The sequence below is a fragment of the Bos indicus genome, chromosome 10 (genome assembly GCF_029378745.1).
Source record: "Bos indicus isolate NIAB-ARS_2022 breed Sahiwal x Tharparkar chromosome 10, NIAB-ARS_B.indTharparkar_mat_pri_1.0, whole genome shotgun sequence".
Taxonomy (NCBI): Eukaryota; Metazoa; Chordata; class Mammalia; order Artiodactyla; family Bovidae; genus Bos; species Bos indicus.
This window is the reverse complement of record NC_091769.1, coordinates 62,445,466-62,472,554: the sequence shown is the minus strand read 5'-3', so window position 1 is coordinate 62,472,554 and position 27,089 is coordinate 62,445,466. Positions and strand designations below refer to the sequence as shown.

Sequence of the window (27,089 nt, the reverse complement as noted above, 5' to 3'; positions counted from 1 at the left end):
CTCCTCTGTCCATGGAAGTCCCCAGGCAAGAGTACTGGAGTGTGTTGCCATTTCCTTCTCCAGAGGGTCTTTGCAACCCAGGGATAGAACCCAGGTCTCCTGCATTGCTGGTGGATTCTTTACTTATTGAGCCACCAGGGAAGCCTCAAATTAGTAGTGGTTTGGCTTATTAGTATTGTGGTTTGTTTGTTTTTCTCACTGAAATAAAAACCCGGATTTGGTGTTTGCCTGAGTCTCAGGGTTTGGAGGGTGGACAGTGATACATTTAAAAATAATTCAGCCCTTGTCACCTATGGAAAATGAGAATATTTTACCCCACCCCTCTTACCTTACAGATCTATTTCAGGGTGCTGCATCCAGAACTATGCTACAGCTGGTTGCAGATAGACACACACACACACACACACACACCCCCCATAATTCTTGCAACTACTGATATATAAAATTATATGAACCATTAAAACAAACGAGATAGATGAGAGTAATGGAGCAAAGAAGACTAAGGAGAGATCTAGAAATAGTTAGCACAGGAAGATTAAAATGCATTAGAACATTATCCTTTTTCTTCCCTATAGCCTAACATGCTCTTCACAAGTGCAATTCCCTTCTATCATCAGAACAGGAAGCCAGTCTTTAAAAAACCCTTTGTCCAGCCTGAAATTTAACTAACCATGCAAAGCAGTAGAAGATGAATCACATAATTATCACATCCTAAACTGTGTACTTGCGTAGTTTGCTACTGAGAGTATTCCTTAACACCTCCCCAGCTCTCAGTAATTGCAAAAACCAAACCCCACTTGCCTCGCCTAGTTCCTATAGCTCTTGACTTACTAAACATCTACCTTGAAAATGTCTCCCACAATATAGGTGCAGTGCTGAAAATGAGGAGGACAGAAAGGTCATCTCATTACAGTTGGATAAAGACCATCATGCTTTATATGTGGCGTTCTCTAGCTGCGTTATCCGCATCCCCCTCAGTCGCTGTGAGCGTTATGGATCATGTAAAAAGTAAGCTGATGTTTCTTTCCTTACCCTGGGTCTTTCAGGATCATGACCTTTGATAATGAGAAAATTCAGGTTACCTTCTGTCTGGTTGCATACAGGTCTTGTATTGCATCTCGAGACCCATACTGTGGCTGGTTAAGCCAAGGGGCCTGTGGTCGAGTGAGCCCAGCGATGCTGTAAGTACACTTTATCACATTAACTGAGATCTTCTCCAGATGTGCTTCTGTCTTCTCCAGGGCCTCTAAAACTAGGGATTTTAGAAAAATTCCAATAACACTACCTTTCTTTTTTCTTTTCTTTCTTTCTTTCCTTTTTTCTGTTTTTGTTGTTGTATGGGAGAAAGAAAAACAGAAAATCTGGAGCTATGACAGGAAAAGGAGATTGTAGACAGTATAATACTTAAGGGAAAAGGATAGATGGCGAGAAAGAAAACAATTCTCTTCTGCTCTCTTAAACACTCTAGTTACTAAATGTTGAATACAAGTATTCATCTTAGCAAGCTATGTTGAAATGTCCATTTTTCTCTCTCTGCTCATTCTTACTAATCTGTCTGTGTTCTTGGTTCTGCTCTGGTTCTCACTTGTGTTCCTATGAAGGCTGTTAACTGAAGACTTGTTTGCTTTCCATAACCACAGCGCTGGAGGATTTGAACAAGACACAGAATATGGCAACACGGCCCATCTAGGGGACTGCCACGGTAAGACCGAATCTTCCTTTCCCTCCTGGCGCTTCTTTTGGATCACATTTGCACGTGAACATTGTTTTACAATCAGCCTTATATAATGACTCAGTACACATGCCACCTAGCATTTAACTTGAACTTCGCAAAAGCGGAGCTGTTTGATCATGGGGATAAGTTAGAGAAGAATCTTACTTTTTTTTTTTACCTTCGCCATTTACAATTCCATAGGAAATCTAGAGAAAGGTAGTCTAACCAGTAGGTTCATTTTTTAATTTATAGTCCTTTCTTTTGACTTTTTGAGTTAATGGAATTCGTAAATTTTTGCTTTCTTTTGGTTACTTCTTACTGATTACTTGTTCCTTTAATTCTTTTAGAAATTTTGCCTACTTCAACTACACCAGATTACAAAATATTTGGCGGTCCAACATCTGGTTAGTTTTTTTTCATTTTTTTGAATTAACAAACCTTTTCTTTCCTTCAGTTCAGCATTTTCAGCCCCTTCTCCCCTCCTTTTGCGCAGTTTGGCAGCCTGTCATTTTTGTGCTTTGACTCATAACCCCCGATGGTCCCAAAGACTTTTTCTTACTCAGCACTTCACCTTGTGTAGCATGTTAATAGTCCATCATTGACCAAGGCGCACATCCTTAAGAAAAATCCAATGGATTAACATAGGCTGCATTCCAGCTGCACGCCCGTCCACCTGAGCTTTCTTCTCTCACCCCTGCACATCGTGAATGTTCCCTGCAGCCATCTATTTTTAATGGATGGCAGAACTTCATTATTTCCCCCTTCTCTCCTCACCTTTCCTAAGACCTAGTAAACAAATACACATTTCCCCAAAATGTGTATTTATCAATTTTAGAGATCTTTTTTGGAATGGTTTGTGGTAATCCCTGGAACCTTTGAATGCTGTGATCTCAGTGGTGTGAAGAAGGTCCCCATCGAATGAAGCTGGTTTCTGATGTATTAAGATGTCCACTGGGTTCCCTGTGCCTCCCCGCCCCCGCCTTGTCTTCATCTGTTCTGGAGTCTTCATCTGTGACCGTTGTACCAGTCTGAATTTGGGTCTCCGGAGTTTTCGCCTAAAATCATACACTTCCATTTTGATGGAAAATCTGCTTGGCAGAACTCAGTAATAGACGCGCTAAGAGGTTAAGTTACTCCCGATCCTGTCGCTGGTTCTAAAATTCACTAGCTGTTTCATTCCTCAGAGGGGAGAAAAGAATGGTAGATCCTATGTATCAGGACACCCTTAATCAGCTCATAAATGCCATTTCTTATGCATGAGTTGCCTCTTACTCTTTGGGAAAAAAACTCCGCGCGCATTCTGGAAAGCTTCAGTGCTTCCCCATGGACAGTGACCCCTCAGTGCGCTCAGGAATCTACAGATGGGCCGGAGGTCTATGCTAAAGCAGGACAGCCTGCTTGTCAAGTCCAAAATCGAGTGTTTATGCAGAACCAACCAGGTGCTTTCTGACGAAGTTACACTCTAGGTTCCCCAGTGAAAGATATACAGCTTCCAACCATCAATCAAAATTATTTTTTAAAAATACACAAAGAGAAATGAAATGATGCTGTCCCACAAAAAGATGAGGAAATCACAGTCTGTGGGATTCATATTACCTTTTCCATGAGTGTCATTAATCACCCCAGAGGTTTCAGTAGGAGTATTTTGAGTGTCTTCAAATTTGAAATCTGCTTAATGTGTCTTTATGATTAATTTTTAGTTTTTCTTTTTCCCTTGCAAGAAAGGGATTTGGTGTAATCTCCTTAGATGTGTTTTGATGAAATCCTCGAACAGGCTTTCTCATAAAATTTGCTTAAACTTTACTTGAAAATACAACAGTCCAGTCAGAAACAATGGGCTGACATTACCCACGTTAATAAAAATCTGTTTGCCACCACAGACATGGAGGTATCTTCATCTTCTGTTACCACAATGGCAAGTATCCCAGAAATTACACCTAAAGTGATTGATACCTGGAGACCTAAACTGACCAGCTCCCGGAAATTTGTAGTTCAAGATGACCCAAACACTTCTGATTTTACTGATCCTTTATCAGGTATCCCAAAGGGTAAGGCCTCACCAGGGAACTCATCTCTCACTGAGTGGAAACCTGATTCCTAATATCTCTGAGGAATGGATGGAAGTGAACCCAGATGGAGCCACCTCTGCTATTATCACCGCCTCCACTGGCCGCGGTCGCTCCGGTTTTCTGTGGTTATGTGGAGTGCGTTCCTTAACAGCGACAGAGGTGGAAAGCTGAAAGAGTGGATGAAACAGCCACTCAGACAATCTAACCCATGTTGGCTTCTGTCTCAAGAAGCTGGACCCTGCTGGATATCAGAAAATGCCGAGGGCCACCCGGGCAACATCCCAAAACAAAACTCATTAATTGCAAATATCCTGATACTGGCTGTTTTATTTAGGAGCCTTTCCCAGTCTTTTGTTTAGCTCCAGTTTACAATGTGATCTGAGAAGTATTGATATATGCCAGGCACCAAGTTGTTCGAATACCACACACAATAAAACATAACAGAGCACTTGTCTGGAACTATCATTTTCGTCCCATAATAGAAGCAGTTATCAAATAGCTGCCTGTTGAATTACCTTATTAAAGATCTATGACTCTGGGGGGAAAAAAAAATCTGTTCTTTAGTGCTTACTAAACTGTGGTATCAGGTTTCCAATCAGTTTTTATGGCAGTGCATTGTCATTTATGATTTATGTCTGTTGATTTTGGATTTTTATGTTTTCATTGTAAACAATTTTATAATCATTCTTCCTCTTTTATTTTCTTTCATGATTCCATTTCTCTCTACTTTTCTTTGTCTTTCACATTGCCACTGAATTCCATTGCCCTCAACATTGATTAAAAACAACTAATGTTTGAAGGCCTTAGTACTTACTAACCTAGAGCAACAGAATCTTCAATTCACTCTGACTTATCTTATTCTGGGATAGCTGTGTTTATAGCATGTAACAGACTTGGATACCTCTTAAACTAACATCTCTAAATGTCTGTGGTTGCATTTTAAAAAAGCAATAATTACAAACTAATTCTTCTTCTTCTAGTCTAATTTAAATATTTCCTAAAATATCTCAAAACAATTGGATAATATCATTTAACTCTAATACATAGTATACTTCCTTAGACTGTCTGGATTTTTTTCATAGCAGACAATTCAAGAGTGCTTCACTCCAAGATGGAATGAAAAAAAAAAGCAAACAGGAAAGGTTGTATTTGTAGCTAACAGTGACTAAGCAGATGCTTTTAGTTTGTGAACAAATTATATAGTTTCATGCTAATTAAGAAGAGCATAATTGTCTTAGCATAATTATTTTATCAAAATGTGTATTTATATAGATTCATACGTTTCCCTAATCCCAGTAACTGCCCTTTAATGCTGATTTATGAATTAAGAGAAAATCATGAGAAAGAAAAACATATTATGAATTTAAAATGGGCCAGTTAGAAAGTATATAATTTCTAGCCCTAATTTTTAGATAGAAATGCTTAAAATTTTGTATGTTATAACAGCTATTTAAGAGGGATTGGAAGGGAAAAGACTAATACATAATACAGATCAATGGAAGAGTTATCCTTTATTTGTAGCAATTGTAAGTGTCTCTGGGGACCCTATTGTGATTAAAGAAACAAATATGAGATTTGGGAGTCCACCTCACTCTCCAAGCTAAGCATATGGACCATGTGAAGGTAGTGTTGATTCAAGGCAAGCCATTTGCTGGCTAATACAGTTTTAAAGGAGCTCCCCACTCAGACTCTTCTCCTGTGTGTCTGTTGCAGGTGTACGGTGGGAAGTCCAGTCTGGAGAGGCCAACCAGATGGTCCACATGAATGTCCTCATCACCTGTGTCTTTGCAGCTTTTGTCTTGGGTGCGTTCATTGCAGGTGTGGCAGTCTACTGTTACCGTGACATGTTTGTTCGGAAAAACAGAAAGATCCATAAAGATGCAGAATCTGCCCAGTCATGCACAGACTCCAGTGGAAGTTTTGCCAAGCTGAATGGTCTCTTTGACAGCCCCGTCAAGGAATATCAACAGAATATCGATTCTCCCAAATTATATAGTAACCTGCTGACCAGTCGGAAAGAGCTGCCACCCAATGGAGATACAAAATCCATGGTCATGGACCATCGAGGCCAACCTCCTGAGTTGGCTGCTCTCCCCACTCCTGAGTCTACGCCTGTGCTTCACCAGAAGACCCTGCAGGCCATGAAGAGCCACTCAGAAAAGGCCCATGGCCATGGAGCTTCGAGGAAAGAAACCCCCCAGTTTTTTCCTTCTAGTCCTCCACCACATTCCCCACTAAGTCACGGGCATATCCCCAGCGCCATTGTTCTTCCTAATGCTACCCATGACTACAACACTTCTTTCTCAAACTCCAATGCTCACAAAGCTGAAAAGAAGCTTCAAAACATTGACCACCCTCTTACAAAGTCATCCAGTAAAAGAGATCACCGGCGTTCTGTGGATTCCAGAAATACCCTCAATGATCTCCTGAAGCATCTAAATGACCCAAACAGTAACCCCAAAGCCATCATGGGAGACATCCAGATGGCCCACCAGACCCTAATGCTGGATCCCGTGGGACCTATGTCTGAAGTCCCGCCCAAGGTCCCTAACCGCGAGGCATCTCTCTACTCTCCTCCCTCGACTCTTCCCAGAAATAGCCCAACCAAGCGAGTGGATGTTCCCACCACTCCTGGAGTTCCGATGACTTCTTTGGAAAGACAGAGGGGTTACCATAAAAATTCCTCCCAGAGGCACTCTATATCGGCTATGCCTAAAAACTTAAGTTCACCAAATGGTGTTTTGTTATCTAGACAGCCTAGTATGAACCGTGGAGGGTACGTGCCCACCCCTGCAGGGCCAAAGGTGGACTATATTCAGGGAGCACCAGTGAGTGCTCACCTACAGCCTTCCCTCTCCAGACAGAGCAGCTACACCAGTAATGGCACCCTTCCCCGGACGGGACTAAAGAGGACACCGTCCTTAAAACCTGACGTGCCGCCAAAGCCTTCATTTGTTCCTCAAACCACCTCCGTCAGACCACTGAACAAATACACTTACTAGGCCTCAAGTGTGCCCTTCCTTGTGTGGCTTTATCCTGTCTATGTTGTTGAGAGGACGATATGGTAAGGGTACCTTAAGAAAAGAGACTCGCTTGTATTTCAGGAGAAGCAAGTGGCCAAAGAAACTCTTCCTAACTTTGGCAACATCAGAACTTGCCATATGTAGCTACTGCAGCAAGGCTTCTGTGTACTTGCCTGAAAACAAAGGAAGGTGCTGGTCATTCCATTTCTTTTGTTTGAAGCTAAAGAGATGTGTGGCTCTGAGGGGCTACCTGTAACCAGTATAAAGAGCTGATCCAGTGCTCAGAAGAATCTGTCTGTGAGCAAATACTTGAAAATGGGTTCAACTTAGACTGCCATTTTGTGTGGTCTTCCCATTAAATGTGAACATTTTAATATGTATGCATTCATCTTGCCTCTTGCACAAATGTCAAAAAAAAAAAAAAAAAGGTAATGTCTCAAAGAAACGAACTTGTAGATTACCAAACAATTTGCTAAAAATTCAGTCTTTGACCCAAACTGTAGCATCTTTTTCATGTGTGGCATTTTTTTCCGTGCCACCAAGGAACTGTGTTGTGTGTGCATGTGTGTGTGAGTGTGTGTGAGTGTGTGTGAGTGTATGTGTGTTCTGTCCCCACTAGCATTTGTTTCGGTGCCCATTGCATCTTTTTGTGCTATGGAGTTGTTTACATCGCGCATGACTGAACAAGAGACAATAATTTCTTCCCACAGCAGTCCATTGGGTTCAGCTTTGAGAAAGAAAACCAAGGCTGATTTTGACAGTCAAAATGATTAACTCGACTTCCATGTTACCCAGTGCCAGAATGTAAGAGTACTAAGTAATTTTGTGCTGCTATTCACTGAAACTTCAATTACAGTCTTGCCAGCTTAAGGAGATAGAGACGTTAAGAGGTATCCTTAATTTATCCACCAGTTTCAGTAGTAAAATTCACCAGTCCACTGTGAATCCAAGCCCCAGTGACTCTGTTAACCTTGGACACACTAACAAGGTTTTATTTTTACTGTGTTTGGTTTCTCCCCTGTAGTAAAATTCCTCTTGTTTTAATTCCCCTCTAACCCCAAGATGAAAAAAAAAAAAAAAAAAAAAGAACCACACACACACACAAAACAGAAGACAAAAGAAGGGAATGTGAGAGGCTCATAGTTGGCTTAACAGGAACAGTCTATGGGAACCTAACAGTGGTGCAATCATGTTGTCTGTGTTGTGTGATGTGAGAACTTTCTCCTAAGTCATGCAGGTAACGACAGTATACTGTAAATATTACATGTGAGTTTACCTGAATCTGTGCATTTTGTGCCTTATTCATGAGAATGATAGAAGTACTCGAATACGTCAAGTGTTTTCAGTATAGCACATCATTTACTGAGTGCCAGTTGTACATGTTTTTCAACCAGCACCTGAAAAGACTTTTCAAAAAAATCATAACAACGACCTAGAACAATTAACTGTAAAGCAATCCATCCAGATAGCCGCATTACATCCTTTGCCATGATAAACATTCCACTCCTGCTTTCACTAAGGATGAATCAGTGATAATGTGAAGTCAAATGAGGTTTCCCGGGTAATGTGACACCTGCAGAAACCATATAGAGTCATTTATTCGTAGTTTTGCAGAAGCCACTTACAGTTGATGATGTGCAACCCTGACGACTGTTTCAGTTAATATGCTGCACACCACGGTTTATTGAACCTCATCTAGAAAGTATCAAGGCAGAGGAATGCTCCTGACTTAGTCAGACAAATAAGTTCAACTGATTTCCTGTGATGATATCTTATTACTTGGGGGAGGATGGGTTGCAAAAGACCAGAGCATTTTTATACAGAATGTAGAATACGGATGCAGTTATTCTTTTCTTTTGAGAATATTGTTTTATAAAGAACATGATTCCCTGAGGTCTCTGGAAGCTCAAAAGCTAAAACTTCTGTTTTTGCAACACTTCAGCTTTGAAACTAAAATAATACAGATTGATAATAAATTAAACCAACCAACGATAAACACTACTCAGTCCACCGCCGACAAACCTGTTTGAATTCACCCTGCCAATATTAATCCTGGCGTGCGGAAAATGGAACAGTAACTGTATGTGAACCCGGATAACATTTTGTGACATTGTGCTGCCTTGTAGTTTGTAATGTGAGTTCTATCAGTATTTATGTTGAGATTTCTAACACAAAATCTAGTCTCTATCCTGTTAATTTAATCTTTAAATGCTTTATTCATTTGTGCAAAGGTAAACACAGATTGTATCTTTTTTAATGGTACGGCATAAAAAGTAACCCTAAAGTGAAGTGGCTCTATACTGTTTTATAGAGTACTTTAACATGTATAGATATCTTGTAAACTTGTATTGTGGATGTGTAAATAATATGTACTTTGGGTTTTTAACACCGCATGTAAAGTCAAAATAAAATATACAAATCATTATATTCTGCCTCTAGATGTGCAAGAGGTTTATAAGGTGTCATATTTTTAAATATCTTTAAGTCAGTCAACACCAGTGAGAGCTTCTTTTAAAATATACCAAAATATTCTTACCTAGAATACTTGCCATCAAGTCATGGTTATTACACATTGCTCTTCTTGCAGGCTGATACTGATCATCAGAGCCCCTGAAAAATGTACAATACAGAAAACCAGGTGAACTGTATTATTTAACAGTCAAATTCTTCAGGCCAGCATCCCAGTGGCTCAACTTGTTCAACGTATTGTTAGTTCAACAGGCTTTTCCTTTTTTAACTTTTTTAGAAAATTTATTTTTAATTGGAGGATAATTGCTTTACAATATTGTGTTGGCTTCTGCCATACAACAACGTGAGTCAGCCATAATAGACATGTATCCCCTCCCTCTGAAACCTCTCCCCACCCCCCATCAGAACTTGCCACAGAGTACCCGGTTGAGCTCCCTGTTTTACACAGCAAGTTCCCACTCGCTATCTGGTTTACGTATGGTGATGTAAATGTTCCAGTGCTACTCTTAGTTATTCCCACCCTCTCCTTCCCCTGCAGCATCCAAAGTCTGTTCTCTATGTCTGCATCTCCGTTCCTGCCCTGCAGATAGGTTCATCAGCACCATTTTTCTACGTCCCATGTGTATGTGTCTATATGTTACTTGGTTTTCTCTTTCTAACTTAACTTCACTTTGTATAACAGGCTCTAGGTTCATCCACCTCACTAGAACTGACTCAAGTACATTCCTTTTTATGGCTAAGTAATATTCCATGGTTATACGTACCAAGCTTCCATCTTCTTTATTCATTCATCTGGGTTTCTTCCATGTCCTAGCTATTGTAAATATTGCTGCAATGAACATCGGGGTACCTGTTTTTTTTCAGTTATGGCTCTCAGGGTATAAGCACAGTAGTGGGATTGCTGGGTCATATGACAGTTTTATTCCTAGATTTTTAAGGAGTCTATCTGCATACTGTTCTCCATAGTGGTTGTATCAGTTTATATTCCCACCAACAGTACAAGAGGGTTCCTTTTTCTCAACACCCTCTCCAAAGTTTATTGTTTATAGATTTTTTGATGATGGCCATTCTGACTAGTATGAGGTGATATCTCATTGTAGTTTTGATTTGCGTTTCTCTAGTAATGAGTAACGTTGAGCATCTTTTCATGTGTTTTCTGGCCATCCATATGTCATCTTTGGAGAAATGTCTGTTTAGGTCTTCTACCTACTTTTTGATTGCACTGTTTGTTTTTCTGGTATTGAGCTGCATGAGCTGTTTGTGTATTTTGGAGATTAATCCTTTGTCAGTTGTTTCATTTGCAATTGTTTTCTCTCATTCTGAGGGTTGATTTTTCATCTTGTTTATAGTTTCTTATGCTATGCAAAAGCTTTTAAGTTTAATTAGGTCCCACTTATTTATTTCTGTTTTCATTTCCATTGCTCTAGGAATCTGGTCAAAGAGGATATAGCTGTGATTTATGTCAAAGAGTTCAACAGGCATTTTTAAAATTTGTGATTTGTATTCTCACATGAAATTTTTAATATCATTTTAGTCTAAAATTATAACTGGTAAATCAGGTTCCTGTGAATATTGATTGCTGTTTGGTACAGGATGTTTCTCAGTTCCATCATTTCAGTTGAATAAGACTGTAGTAAGATATATGTTCCTCAGGTATTGAAATGGGAGGGAAAATCATGATTCCATTTGGTTCTCTTAGCATGCATGAGTTAGTAGCTGCTGTCATTGGATTTGGAAAAATAAATGAAGGAAGAGACAATAAGGGAAATGTATCTTCAGCCTTGTTTCTCCTTGGCTTTTTGAGCATTATATTCTCTTTCATTTCCATTGTCTATCTCTATTAAGTTGGTGTTTATCATACTGCCTGGCCATTATACCAGTTTTCCTGGGTACAGCGATTTTTTTGTTCTAAAGTGCATCTTTCTCTTTTCCCTTTATGGCAGATTCTAGCCTTTTTCAATCGTAGACGTCTTTAATAACTTAATAAATGGTATGGACTGAGAACTGAATTTCTTTTTTTTTTTTTCAGGAGATTTACAGACCCTTTAAATCATATCTATGAATCCTCAAGGTAAATGCTTAGATGCCATTTGAAAGAAATGGGGTTAGAGAACTTGGAGCTTTTCATAAGGAAGGCTTTGTAAAGAAATAAATAAATTAACCAAGACATACCAGAATGGTGGTGGTGCCAGAAATCCCATTGGTTGGCATTTAGGTTACTCTGGGAAATAGGACAAATGAAATGCTGGTTCAGGCTAAGAAGAAATGTTGTCTACCATGCAAGGATCACCGAGGTGCTGGCCAGGTACCAGGAGGACTCACCTTTCTGCTGAGAGAAGCCAGCTTTCTTCTCCTGCCCTCCTAGCTCTTCTCCTTCATTCTCCTTGTTACGGGAGGGCAAAGAACAAGGTGTCCAAAAATAGCTCAGGGTCCAGGTCTGGGAGCTGGATTCAAATCCTGACTCCACTGTTCATCAAGTCACTGCAGCGCTGCACCTCTCTTTTCTTGAACTTTTATTTTTTATTGGAGTGTGTTGATTAACAATGTTGTGTTAGTTTCCAGTGTATAGCAAAGTGATTCAGTTATACATATACATGGATCTAGTCTTATTCAAATTATCTTCCCATTTAGATTGTTACATAATACTGAGCAGAATTCCCTGTGCTATACAGTAGGCCTTGTTGGTTATCTATTTTAAATATTAACAATGAATACATGTCCATCCCAAACTCCCTACCTATCCCTTCCTCCACCCTTCCCCACTGGCAACCATAAGTTCATTCTATAAATCTGTGAGTCTGTTTCTACTTTGTAAATAAATTTATTTGTATCATTTTTTTAGATTCTACGTATAAGAGATATGCAATATTTCTCTTTCTCTGTCTGACAACTTTACTCAGTATAACAATCTCTAGATCCATCCATCTTGCTGAAAATGGCATTGTCTCATTCTTTTTAATGGCTGAGCACTATTTCGTCGTATATATGTACATCTTCTTTGTCCATTCCTTTATCAACGGACACTTAGGTTGTTTCCATATCTTGGCCATTGTAAACAGTGCCACAATGAGCACTGGAGTGCGTTTATCTTTTGTGGTCATTTTTTTCTCTGGATATACACCCAGAAGTGGGATTGCAAAATATAGTAGCTCTATTTTTAATTTTTTAAAGAACCTCCATACTGTTCTCCACAGTGGCTGTACCAATTTACATTCCCACCAACAGTACAGGAAGGTTCCCTCTCTTGATTTGTTTTCTTATTTTTGAAAGGAGATGGTTCAACATCCATTTCTCTGACAGTTCTATGGTATCTGTCAACTCTATAATACCATTAGCTATTTTATGAATGCTGTGCTTAAATATTACTCTTTCAATAGCTTGGTTTGTAGGCCTTTTATGACTGTGAGAGGCCTATTCCATGTTAGATGTGAGATATGTGAGATTGGCAATAAAATAAGGCATGAAAACAATGCATCTTAAGTCAATCAGCTTGTGTTTATATTTGATGCTTACCTTTTTTGCATATATAACATGCAAAACACTTAAATATCTGCTAACATTGCATTCTTTATCCAATAGATGTGAAGCCATAAACAAGGAGAAACTGGGCAGATAATAAAATCAATCTTTAATTCACAAAGGAATCAGGGGATAAGAGGATGGGGGAGGGCACTCAAATCCTGGATATCCAGACCATGGATCTACAGGGACTCACATATTAAGGAAAACAGAATATTTCTAGACTCTGTCCCATGATATAATTCTTTTTAAAATTAGGTATTGATTACTGATTGATAAATCTCTCTGCTGCATGTACTTTGGCTAATTTTAGCCGCTAGTGCTGGGTGTGGGAGAAGAGGAGTATGATATGTCATTTGTTACATACGCACTGTTACTTTGGACTGCTGTTCATTTGTGTGAGATGGATTCACCTGATGTTGCTGTAAAGACTGACTTAAGGCCAGTTAGAGAAGCTGTGAGAGGGAAGATTTGTCAGTGTCAGACAGCCCAGTCCAGCAGAACTTTTCTATACTGATGGAGATACTATATCTGTGCTTTCCAATAGGGTGGCTTGGTGGTAAAGAATCCACCTGCAAAGCAGGAGACATGAGTTTGATCCTTGGGTTGGAAAGATCCCCTGGAGAAGGAAATGGCAACCCACTCCAGTATTCTTTTCTGGGAAATCCCACGGACAGAGAAGCCTGACGGGCTACAGTCCGTGGGGTCGCAAAAGAGTCTGACATGATTTAGCAACTAAAACAACAACAAAACAGTAATGCTTTATGTTGGAAAAGGATAACATTTGTCCTTCCCATTTTCAAGGTACAAAAATTGAGATCAGCGGGCCTGTGACAACTATGGAAACATAGATGACAGCCAATTTACAAATCAGGGCTAACTCATGTATTTTCACACTCAGGCCCTGTGTGCAAAGCAGCACACTCCATGAAAGGGCTGAAAGAGAATATCAGTTTTCAATCAGAAAGGGTGGCCTCTCTCTGCATTTCACGTATAATGAGGAGAGACAAAGAGGGTAGGATAATTACAGTGTCCGGGGGTATGTGCCAAACACGGAGTGAAAAATGAAACATTTAGTCAATCAGTCACATGCTTGGCCGTCATAATAAACATGTCAAATCAATTACTTTGAAAAAAAAAATCCATGAATTAAGTTGATGCAGTACTGTAGGCTGAAAGCAACCAAAGAGGATATATTTAGAGATGTTAAAAGAAATTAACCTGATGTGACCAAATTGTACCCATCTAAGTTTCTGGGCATCATGCCAGACCTACATCTGTGGACTGTCAGAGAGTCTTTGGAGAGAATTCACTTTATTTCTTATTTTGGATTTTCTTTTACATTGAGCTGGGGTTGTAGATTGGGAGTTAAACACAGTTATATTTTTTCACTTTTCCCTATGGTTGGTGGAGCTAGAGGAGTCAGACTTCATCTTGAAGGAGAATGTATTCTGTTGATATGAGCTACCTAGCCTTCTGTGAGGTCTGCAATAAGCCCATAGAAAATGTCTATCAAAGCATCAAATTTGAGGACTGTCTTGGGGGTTTTATTCTAATTCAGGTGGCAGGGTCTGGCCAGACATTTGCAAATGTTAATGATAGTAAGCAGAAAGGTATATACCACTTCACATTTTCAAATCAGGTTCCCCATCTAGGGGATTAGAGGGTTCTTTAACATTCTGAATGGAGCATGCCAAAGGATTGGAGAGTTTTAGAAAGTGTAAAAAAAGAAACGGAACTTTGGGGTACTTTTGCAAACTTGAAAACCTCAGGTGTTAGCAGGTGTTTGGAGTTTGAGATAGGTTCCAAAATTCAAGGACATTTCAGGTTGAGAGACAAGACCATTCGCTGGTCTGGGCAACCTGGATGTTTCCTGGTCAGTTACAAACCTGCGGCAACTCAAAGTTTAAATTGAACCTTAAAATTCAACCTGACTTGACGACAGCCTGGTCAGACTGCCCAAGTGAAGGCTGTCCCCCACATAAGCCCATCTGAATACCAGGACTTACTTACTAATCTGTTATTTCCAATTACCCATGCAACACGTCTCAAGAAAGGTGGAAACTGTTGAACTCTTGATGTTGGATTAATTTACATAACTATCATACATTTATTTAATGAAAATAGTAAAATATTTAACTGAAGAAAGCAATGGAATTCAAATTATTTTAAATACAACTATAAAAAGGAGTCTGGAAAGAAATACACAAAATACTAAAAAGTGGTTGTAATCATTAAAACTAACATATTTTGAAATGTACTTCATTCAAACATATATTTTGCTAAGTTTGCTTTAGGCTTTCCTGTGGTTCAGTGGTAAAGTATCCACCTGCCAGCCAATGTAGGAGATGCAGTTTAGATCTGTTGGAGGGGAAGATCCCCTAGAGAAGGAAATGGCAACCCACTCCAGTATTCTTGCCTGGGAAAATTCCATGGACAGAGGAGCCTGGCAGGCTACAGTCCATAGGGTTGCAAAGATTGACATGAATGAGTGACTGGGCACACATGCACACACACAAGTTCACTTTAAAAAGGAAAAAAAATCCAGGAGACCGCCCCTGATTTTGATTAGTTATCTGGTCTCAAGAAAAGGTGACTTCTGTCTACTGCTGGAAACCAACTCCATTAAGCTTTGATTTAGCTGAGAGGGAGACGTCACCATGATGATCGTCCTCCATATGCTTTGGTTTCTAAGGTGTCTAAACAGTGTATTTCGATTTTAGCTGGAGATCCTAAGACTGATGTGATGGAATATGAAAACTGAAAATCCCAAAAGGCAGAACAGAGGCTTCCAAGGGAAGACCTGGGGCCCAGGCAGAGAGGCCTAGGCAGCAGCTGAGCCGGGGCAGGAGCAGATGCTGCGAGTCCAGAGCAGCACCTCAGAAAGGAGAAGCTGCCGCAGCCTCCGTCTTCTCCAAGGGCGTGAACACCGAAACCTGGAAAGGCCCATTTTCGCCTTTGTCTTCTCCTCCCTGGATTCCAGAACAACAGAAAGCTAGGACGCGCATGAACAGAGGACAGGTAGCTCTGAGGACAATCAGATTGTTACCGTGATGACAACCTGTGAAAATACAAAATAATTAGTAGAGCAAAACCCTCTCCTCTGAGACAGCATGCCAATTAGGGCTGTCCAGAAAGCTACATCCCTTTCCAAAATTCCCTGTGATTCCCCCCTCACCCCTCCCACTGAATCCCTCCCTTTTTTAAAGTGAATTTTCTCAACAAGTTCTCCCTTTGAAGAAACTGACTTTGCCTCTCCTCTCTATTAAAGCATGGACCACCTTAAAGGGATTAAAAAAACTTTGGGGGATAATTTTAACCAATGTAGCCAGCTAAAATAGAATTCAACCTCTATATTGGCATTTAAGCTGTATGTATCATATTTTTTCATTGGTATTTCTGATGGTCTAACTTATATCGAGTGTGTCAGCAACCAAGCGAATTCACTGTGAAGTTCTTGTTCTCTGAAAATAAGCCTAAAATGCACAGTTCAGTTCAGTCACTCAGTGTCCAACTCTTTGCGACCCCATGAACCGCAGCACACCTGTCCATCACCAATTCCCGGAGTCCACCCAAACCCATGTCCTTTGAGTCGGTGATGCCATCCAACCATCTCATCCTCTGTCATCCCCTTCTCCTCCTGCCCTCAATCCCTCCTAGCATCAGGGTCTTTTCCAATGAGTCAGCACTTCATATCAGGTGGCCAAAATATTGGAGTTGCAACTTCAAAATCAGTCCTACCAGTGAATACCCAGGACTGATCTCCTTTAGGATGGACTGGTTGGATCTCCTTGCAGTCCAAGGGACTCTCAAGAGTCTTCTCCAACACCACAGTTCAAAGGCATCAATTCTTCAGCGCTCAGCTTTCTTCACAGTCCAACTCTCACATCCATACATGATCACTTGAAATATCATAGTCTTGACTAGATGGACCTTTGTTGACAAAGTAATATCACTGCTTTTTAATATGCTGTCTAGGTTGGTCATAACTTTCCTTCCAATGAGTAACTGTCTTTTAATTTCATGGCTGCAATCACCATCTGCAGTGATTTTGGAGCCCAGAAAAATAAAGTCTGACACTGTTTCCACTGTCTCCCCATCTATTTCCCATGAAGTGATGGGACCGGATGCCATGATCTTCATTTTCTGAATGTTGAGCTTTAAGCCAACATTTCCCATACTCCTCTTTCACTTTGATCAAGAGGCTCTTTAGTTCTTCTTTGCTTTCTGCCATAAGGCTGGTGTCATCTGCATATCTGAGGTTATTGATATTTCTCCCAGCAATCTATATTCCAGCTTGTGCTTCCTCCAGCCAGGCATGTCTCATGATGTACTCTGCATATAAGTTAAATAAGCAGGGTGACAATATACTTGACATACTCCTTTTCCTATTTGGAACCAGTCTGTTGTTCCATGTCCAGTTCTAACTGTTGCTTCCTGACCTGCAAACAGGTTTCTCAAGAGGCAGGTCAGGTGGTCTGGTATTCCCATCTCTTGAAGAATTTTCCACAGTTTATTGTGATCCACACAGTCAAAGGCTTTGGCATAGTCAATAAAGCAGAAGTAGATGTTTTTCTGGAACTCTCTTGCTTTTTCCATGATCCAGCGGATGTTGGCAATTTGATCTCAGGTTCCTCTGCCTTTTCTAAAACCAGCTTGAACATCTGGAAGTTGATGGTTCACGTACTGTTGAAGCCTGGCTTGGAGAATTTAAACATTACTTTACTAGCATGTGAGATGAGTGCAGTTGTGCAGTAGTTTGAGCATTCTTTGGCAAATGCACGAGGGGGAGAGAAACCACTGAAGAGAAAATTACCCCCATTGTTGAAAAATTTAAATTAATCACATAACTGGACTTGCGTCTTTTAGTTTTAGATTGGTCACTTACTGCCAGGCAATGAAGAAATATCTGTAGAGGAAGAATACTTCTCTCATCTTTACATATGAAATCACCTCAAATGAATCATTTTAATTTCTAAATCTCCAGTACCTAAAATGGGTGGCCTGGGCTCACTAAAAATACATTGGTTGAAACTTTTTGAGATCCCGGCTGCTCTGGGCCTTTATTAGAATCTGATCAGGTGCTAGTCTCACAAAGTTATTGTCCAGTGCGAGAAACTGAAGGTGTCTAGGAGTCAATTCTGTTGCAATCTTTTTTAAATGGTTTTATGCCTTTTCCAGGGATCAGATGTTTTGCTTTTTTTCTTCTCTCCTTTACTCAGACATCATTATATTTAGGGAATTGTTTAGAAAAAATACAGAAGGGATCCAGGTTTATTATATATATATATATATAAATTTGTTTGACAACTGTTTGGTTTTGTTCACATCTGATCAAAGATAACAGAAGACGCCATCACTGCTAAAAACAGACAGTGACATAACAAAACAGTACAAAACTCCTCAACAAAATGGTTGTATTTTAGGGTTTTGTGAAGAAATTCCCTTTCATGTTGGAATACACATGGGAAAAGAAGGAAGGGAATCTGGAAAGAATGGATTTCTCACTAGCCTGCAACAGGGGACTTCTACCATTCGGGTAGCAAACGTCATGAGGAAATATGGCATCTTTGGAAATTCAAAACATCATCCCCTAGGAGAAAATGGATCTTCCAGCAGCTTAGAAGGGACAAAATTAATTACTGGCTTTCATTGGGAAAGTAGAAAGGGACTGAAGGACCTTAACAGCTAAATGGGAGTATCAGGAGACCAGACAACTTTTCTAAGCACAAGCAACTAGTTGAAAGATAGAGGATTAGTTAGAAAATACTTTACTTCATAACTATGTTGTCCTGACATCCCAGACAACAAAGCATGAAAGGCAAAAAATCTATACTCACGTTTTTTTAAAGTAGTCAACAGTTATTTTTCTTATTTATTTGACCACGCCACAGAACATGCGGGATCTTACTTCCCTGATCAGGAATCTGATGGTCACTCCTTGTATTGGAAGCACGGAATCTTAACCACTGGACGGTCAGGGAAGTCCCTGTACTCAGTTTTAACTGGACTCTTTGATAGAAGTTGAAGGAGAGAATGGAGGGAAAACAGAAAATTTGGGCAGTAACAGGCAATATTTGGAGAAGGCAATGGCACCCCACTCCAGTACTCTTGCCTGGAAAATCCCATGGATGGAGGAGCCTGGTAGGCTACAGTCCGTGGGGTCGCTGAGAGTCAGACACGACTGAGCGACTTCACTTTCACTTTTCACTTTCATGCATTGGAGAAGGAAATGGCAACCCACTCCAGTGTTCTTGCCTGGAGAATCCCAGGGACGGGGGAGCCTGGTGGGCTGCCGTCTATGGGGTCTCACAGAGTCGGACACGACTGAAGTGACTTAGCAGCAGCAGCAGTAGGCAATATTTAAAGATCAATTAAAAAAAAAATCTCTGTATATACCTTACAGAGTTGCCATAATACTATCCTCTTTTGATGTATAAAGAATAACAACCACGTTCCCACACATAATTATATGCATTCTTTGATGACTTATATTAGGCATTGAGGGAATTACTAAAGGATAAACATCAGGTGTCAACATTTGATGTTAGGCTGAAATAAAATAGTTAAAACTATTATAATAACAATAGTAGAATGTGAGAGGAAGAATGACCACAGTAAAGACCATCTATGATGTAATTCTATTTATGCATGCACCTGTATATACAGGTACATGAATATGTATCTTTAGATGAGCATAAGGAGCTATGTATAGAGATACATGAATATGTATCTTTAGATGAGCATAAGGAGGTGCATGAAAGAATCAAGGTGGTTGGTCATCTACCCAGTAACCTTCTACACACCTTTCCCTACTGAGGTTTTGCTAGGAGAGTCCACTTCCCACTACAAAGGCTGAACATGCTGGGTACTTCTTTTCCAGTCTCTCGGACAGTGAGTACCTGGAAATGTAACCCAATTCTTGCCAACAGAATTGAGCAAAAGTCTGGGAAGGCTTTGGGGAAGTTTTCTTTCCCTCTAGAAGGGAATACATGAGGAGAATTTGCTTCCTTTGGATGTGGCCAGTGATACGTGGTGTACAAATCAGGAACTGCCATATTAGTACCATGAAGTAACTGGGAGAAAAGCCCACGTGCTGAAGATGGCAGAGCAAAACAGTTATGCAGAGCCACTGAACTCACCAGCTATGAAACCCCTCATCTGTGGATTTCCCATTAAAGGAGAGACTACTGTTCTTGTTGCCCCATTGCTGATGGGATGTTGTTTCTTCCAGTTGAAACACCCTACCTGACAGAGTTACCAACATGCTCGAGGCAACTGTCTCACAACAGAGGGGTGATGGGATGGACATTTCTCTCATCCATCTCTTTGCCCGTACATAATTTGTTTTATATTAGTGGCTTTCAATTTTGGCTGCATATTAGAATTACCTGGGGAGTTTTCAAAAATACCAATACCTGGGCCACATCCCAGAACAATTAAATCAATTAAGTTTCAGCATCTCTGGGGTGGGCCCAGGCATGGATATATTTAGAGTGTGCTCCACAAGATTCTGATGTTCAGCCAGAATTAAAATTCCCTGCGCTATGGTATGTGTTTCTTGTGTGTCATGAAAATGTTGGTATGTGTATTCGTCATCTAAAATAAACTTGTGTTAATCTTCTATTGCTGCATAGCAAATTAGCACAAACAAGATGATTATTAGGGCCTCCCAGTGGCTCAGTGGTAAAAGAATTTGCCTGCCAATGCAGGAGACATAGGAGATGTGGGTTCAACCCCTGGGTTGGGAAGATGTCCTGGAGGAGGAAACAGCAACCTGTTCCAGTATTCTCATCTGAAAAACCCACGGACAGAGGAGTATGGCAGGTTGCAATCCACAGAATTGCAAAGAGTCAGACATGACTGAGTGACTGAGCATACACGCAGAAGCTTATCAGCATGGGATGTTGTAGGTTAGTGTTGCGGGCACGCTGGACTGGGTTCTCTGCTCAGAGTCTTACAGGCTGTAAGTAAGGTCTCCGCGGAGTTAAGCTCTTACCTGGAGGCCCGGGGAAAGAACCTACTTCCTGCTTTTTCAGGCTGTTGGCAGAATTCAGTTTTGATTTTACAACAGGGGTCCCAGCTCCCGTGCCAGCTGTCAGTTGGAGCCACAGACATTCCCTGTTATGTGGCCTCCTCTATCTTTAAGAAAAACCAGAGAAAACTCACTGCATTTAAAGTGCACTTGAGCACTTCAGATGATCGCATCAGGTTCCTACCACAGGGTCAACTGACTTGGGGCTTTTTAATTTTTAAGATACAATCTCTCTTTTTCTAATTTACATTTTATTTACTTATTGCTTTTGGCTGCGCTGGATCTTCACTGCTGTGTGCAGGCTTTCTCTAGTTGTAGTGAGCAGGGCCTACCCTTCGTTGCTGTGAGTGGGCTTCTCATTATAGTGACTTCTCTTGTGAAGCACAGGCTCCAGGTATGCAGGCTTCATTTGTTGTGGCACATGGGCTTAGCTGCTCCTCGGCACGGGGGATCCTCCCAGACCAGGGATCAAACTCGTGTCCCCTACATGGGCAGGCAGATTCCTAATCAATGGACAACCAAGGAAGTTCCTGGCTTGAGGCTTTCTTTGGATTTGCAAAATCCCTTCACAACAGTACCTATATACTATATGTGATTGAATAAGAAGATAGTGAAAATCTTGGGGAGACCGTCTTTAAAATTCTGTCTGCCACAACATCTCACATTTAATGGCTGACAGCAATGATTATGTTCCACCACTGTAGAGGTTGGCAGTTCGGGGAGGACTCAATCAGGACTTGCCTCTGCTCCACACGATGTTGGCTGGGCTTTCTCATGAATCTGAGTCCATCAGCTGGTGGAGCTGGTTGTGATGCTGGCTGGTCTCAGATGGCCTCACATACCTTGGACCTCAGCCGGGATGTCTGGGATGAGTGGACCTCTGTTGTAACAGGATCTCTCTCTCTCCCTGTCTCTCTCTCGAAGAGGCTATTCTAGCTCGTTTCAAGGCATAGACTCCCAAGAGTGGGACTCACTTTTTGAAAGCAACAAAAGCTTAGTTATATATCAGACTTTGCACAGGTCTTCTATGTGACCATTAGTATGATCTTTCTAAAACAACTTTGATCACTAAATTACTCCCTGATTGCTCAAAAAGCTTCAGTCATTACCTTAACAAAAAGAATAAGTAATAAAGCCCAACTTTCTTATTGTTGTATACAAGCCCTTTCCCATATGTCTTCAATGATGGGTCTTCATTTTCTCCAATCATTTCCCTAAGTCATGCTTACATGCCAGTATTGTTTAGACATTTTTTTTTTTTTCCCCCGTCTCTTTTCCTTTTTGGCCACACCATTCGGCCTGGGGAACTTCCCTGATCAGCAATCAAACCTGTGGCGCCTACAGTGGAAGCGCTGAGTCTTAACCACTGGACTGTCAGGGAAGTCCTAGAAGCCAGTATTGTTCATTCAGTAATTTATTCATTTAGTCAAACAAAAATTCATTGAGCATCATTATGGACCATATATTGTCTTCCAGTTGCCAGAGATTCAAATGTGAACAAAGTATTGTCTTCTCTCCCCCACTCCCTGTCAGTGGATTCAAGGCTTACTTGGGGCCAGGAAAAAAATTGTAAATGGCAATTAGAATGCACACAGTGTGATAATTATGATAGCGTTCCAACCCAGGTACCTTTTTGCAAACATTCATCCGTTGAATGGACGTTTATTGAGTGTCCACTGCTGAGCAGTATGAAAGCACCTAAAGAAACCAGTGGGGATGCTCTGAGCTTAAATTTTCCAGTTTAAGTGGGCTTCAATGGTGAATGAAGAAACAGAAAACCAACACATAAAGGTCCAGAACAGTTTATCCATGTTTCCCTAAGCAGTGCAGTCCTGTGCAGAAGAGCCTCTAGTCTGAGGAACTGTACAGCACATTGGAAAGTACCGCTGCCCTGCAGCCTAGGAGAAGTACCTGAGTCAAATACAAGGCTGGGGGTGCATATGGTGAGGGTGTGAAATGCAACAGGTTTTCACAGAAACTGGAGGTGGCAGACTTCAGGACAAAGGCCATGCCAACATTCTCTAAAATCTATCTCCCTTCTGTTTCCCATGTTTTCTGGTTTTGGTTCTTGGAAGATGAGGAGAGAAGCAGGAGAAAGGGGTTTAAGGGATAAAGTAAACAACCTTTGCTCTGGGGTTATTTTGTTTCTTTTATTTAAAATGAATTAATTTATTTTAATTGGACTATAATTACTTTACACTATTGTGGTGGTTTTCACCATACATCGATATGAATCAGCCATAGGAATACATGTATCCCCCCATCCTGAATCCCGCTCCCAACTCCTCCCCACCTTATCCCTCTAGGTTGTCCCAGAGCATCAGCTTTGGGTGCCCTGCTTAATGCTTTGAATTCTCCCTGGTCCATCTATTTTACATGTGGTAATGTACATGTTTCAATTCTGTTCTTCCCCATCAGTTCCCACCCTGTCATGTAATCTCTGGAATAGGCTGTTAGAGGCTGGGAACTCCAGGCTGAGCATCCCTTTTGGTTACCTCATAAAACCCCTCTTCACTCCCATTTGCCCTTCCACCCAAATTCTTCTCTTATAAAGGAGGACAAGAGCAAAATGAGAAAGTCAGTGAGAGAGGGAAGGGGAAGCATAGCTTGAAAGAAGAAAGAACATCAGGAGGACAGATTCACAGGCATGACAAAATCTATATCCCTTTCACGTGCCAGAGGCTCCAGCTGAGCTAAACTTCCTAGTTTCTGCACACGCAGGGTTTTCCCAGCACAGCATCAGTGTATGTGTAAAACTTGGGCCTCCTTTAAGGTCCAGGGCAGACACAGCCACCTCCTCCGTGGAATTTCCCCTGATCTATTGGCTAGAGTCAGACACGACTGAAGCGACTTAGCAGCAGCAGCAGCATTGGCTGGAAGTAATCTGACCCGAGGACCCTTTAGTCATTCTCTGAACCTCCTTTATGGCCCTTCTTGCTTTCTGTTCTGCAACCGAACTGCATGTGTACGGGTCATTTCCCACTTTTGACTGGAAGCCTGTTGATGGCAGGCTCCATATCCAGTGCATCTTTGAAATCCAGGACAGCGCGGTAACCCAGCCCTGCATTTAGTGAAGTGAAAGTTGTTCCGTCACATCCAACTTCTTGCAATCCCATGGATTATACAGTCCATGGAATTCTCTAGGCCAGAATACTGGAGTGAGTAGCCTTTCCCTTCTCCAGGGGATCTTCCCAACCCAGGGATCAAAACCAGGTCTCCCTCATTGAAGGCAAATTCTTTACCAGCTGAGCCACAAGGGCATAATACACCCTCAAATGTCTCAAAGCCAGGAAACTGAAGGTTTGCGCTTAGCCTGGTTGCCTGCCCCACATGTCTCTCTCTGCCTCCAAGTGCCAGTAATTGCACTCTGTTCTCTCTCTTGGGTCAAGAGATGAGAAAAGCTATCTGTTATTATTAGATGCCAGATATTACACTCATTTCCCTACAAAAGAATTTTATGAATTCTTCTTCTATTAAACTCAACTCCAATAATCCTAATTTGAATGTATTGTTAATTTATTTCTAGGGCCCTAATTGATGCAGATTTTGTCAATGACAATAACAGGTACTATCTATTGAACTATATATATATATATATATATATATTTCCTCTCCTCTGTCCTTACAATAAACTAAGAGTTGAATACTTTAATTTTATCCGTGAGAGATTCAGGAAGGTTAAGTAATTTATCTAAAGCTGCATAGCCTGTAAGGTCTCCATTCAAGTCTTACCTTCTTACGTGAAGCCTTGTGCTCACTCAGTCATGTCGAACTCTTTGGGGCCCCATTGACTGTAGCCTACCAGGCTTCTCTGTCCATGGAATTTTTTAGGCAAGAATACTAGAGTGGGGTGTCATTTCCTACTCTAGGGAATCTTCTCAACCTAGGGATTAAACCTGCCTCTCTTACATCCCCTGCATTGGTGGGCAGATTCTTTACCACCAGTAACACCTGGGAAGCTCACAAGCAGCCTCACCTACTTAAAATAACCCCTTCCTCCCAAGCCCTAATGGTATTTTTCATCCCCTTCATAATACTCTTCACTATCATATATTCTGTTAATTGTTGGCACTTTGTATACTTGTCTTATCCAGCCAGAATGTATGCTCCATAAAGGCAAGACTTCCTTTCATTCATGGCTTTTCCCTTGGAATAGATATGATACTCAGTAAGTATGTGCTGAATGAGTGAGAAAAAATCTTCCTTCAGCCCAGGCTCCCTTTACTTAAACTCTGTGTCTCTCCTAGTAGCCTGGGATTTCCTTTCTGTTTGCATCAGGATCTTCAAATCCAGAGTTTAGATCATTAAATTCTATCCCTTCCAGCTCTTTGGCCCAAAAGTAGGGAGTCTCTCAAATTAATTCTGACATTTTTATGAAGGAAATTAAAGAGCCAAGAAGAAGCAAAAGAAGAGAAAGATACAGAGGGTGTTACAGAGAGACACAGAGAGGAAGGGAGAGACCCAGAGAGACAATGGGAAAAGACACATTGAAGTTCTCCAGGGCAAGCTGCTTGGGGACCATGTATAAAGGAGCAGCCCAGAAACAGCATATGCAAACCTGATCAGTCACTCCCTAGATTGCATTTAAGATCGGGGTCCTCTGGTAACTCACAAAATAGTGTGAACAGTCCAAAGATGGTTGACACCATGTACCCTAACGCAACAACAAAGTAAAAATTGTCACCTTTAATGAATAAATAATCTTTGTAAGAGTTCAAAACCAAACAGCCCACAATCTCGAAAAAAACAATAAGAATACAGATTGTAGCGCATGTTCTGTAAATACTATACAATCTATTCCCTTGTGGAAAAAAAATTGTTTTCCACATACGCTCCTAAATTTACTGCTTGTTACTATAGTACACACCTACTCAATTTCACATTTAAAATATTTTAAAATTTCAAATGAAAAATTTCAAATTCATATGCTTCTATATATAAAGCAGTCATTTGCCTGAAAAATCAGTTTTGAAAAAGAAAATCCGTTTTGTACTTAACTTCTTGGCAATTCTTTAATTTTGTTTCATAAACCACTCTCTCTGCACAGAACTGGTCCCTGTCTACTAAAGGTCTATATGAAGCCCTGTTCTGAGCTTTTTCTGTTCAGAAAGACAGGATTCAGTTCAACTCTCATTTCTCCATTGTGTTCCCTGTTGCCCACTGTGAATTTCCCATGGACATCATTGTAAGGGCAGTCCTGTGAGCTTTCCAAAATCTATAGGTTGTAAGACCTTGAGCCAGGGAACCTAGACCATGCTTGGCACATTAATGGAAATCAAAAGTGATTCCATTGGCTGGCTCGAGGAACTCAGGGCTTCCTCAAGAGGGTAAATGTCTCACTCCTATTGTGCTATTTTCTTTCCCTAGAAACGAAGTTGTTGCTATATAAGTGTTTGTAATTTTGGTGCTATGTTCACTGTGTAAATATGAGGACACTTGTTCCCTACACACTTCCTGATTAAAACAAGCCCCTGGAATCAGAATGGACAAGCATGGATATCTGGAGGAAAACATCACAGACTAAAATAGAAGAGCACTGCATAGATGACAAGGTGGGTCAGGAGCAGGCCTGAGAAGTCCTGTTTCTGGCTGTTCATAACTGTAGCAACGATGCCAATCACCACTGAGATGGACCACGGATGAAGGACAAAAACTGCATATAAGACGCTGCTTCAGCAAACCTAGATAATTTATATAAAGTGTTGCTCTTATTCTTACCGAACAGTTTTTGTGTGTTTATCTAAAATCTTTGTGAATTCTATAGAGATGTTGTCCCAACAGAAATCCTGGCGATCACTGTGATGAGTCCTGAACACACTGTCGTTTTTGGAGAAGAAAATCCATGCAGTGTGTGTCCCAGAGCTGGACCCTGTTGTGGGACAGCTGCCCATCACTGTGATTATGAGGACAGGTCCTGAGAAGGACCACATCCTGCTGAGATTAACTTGACCTTAAGTGAGTCTCTGGGCATAGCACACATGTGTCAGCAGCTCTGTGGCCAAGCCAGTTCTACAAGGGTGGTTTCAATGGGGAAGCCTCACAGACTTGCATAGGAATTGTGAATTATCAGTGATGTGCAGTTCCCTGAATCAACCTCCCATTCCTCTTTGGATCAATAAATATAAGTTTCTTCTTTAAGGAAAATAAACACCATGCTATGTTTTGGGCTGTGCTCTTACATTCTTTCAAACAAATTCTATCATCACCCTGAGATAAATGTTTTAAAGCCCAGTTGCTGATCCAAACAAAAATTACAGCAA

The 27,089-nt window shown here is 40.8% G+C and overlaps 1 protein-coding gene across 11 annotated transcripts in view; it reads left to right on the top strand.

The window, feature by feature from the left end:
- SEMA6D (semaphorin 6D) overlaps positions 1-9,231 on the top strand; it is a 397,430-nt gene extending 388,199 nt beyond the window's left edge. For 3 of the 11 annotated variants that reach the window (XM_070797603.1, XM_070797602.1, XM_019968886.2), the window contains 6 exons: positions 868-1,008; positions 1,104-1,181; positions 1,602-1,702; positions 2,062-2,118; positions 3,595-3,762; positions 5,497-9,231. In XM_070797603.1, coding sequence (XP_070653704.1) covers positions 868-1,008; positions 1,104-1,181; positions 1,602-1,702; positions 2,062-2,118; positions 3,595-3,762; positions 5,497-6,785 — 1,834 coding nt within the window. In that variant the 3' untranslated portion in view covers positions 6,786-9,231. The remainder of the gene's footprint in view (positions 1-867; positions 1,009-1,103; positions 1,182-1,601; positions 1,703-2,061; positions 2,119-3,594; positions 3,763-5,496) is intronic. The other 8 variants (XM_019968887.2, XM_019968888.2, XM_019968892.2 and 5 more) reach the window with 8 other exon arrangements.
- The last annotated feature ends 17,858 nt before the right edge of the window (positions 9,232-27,089 follow it).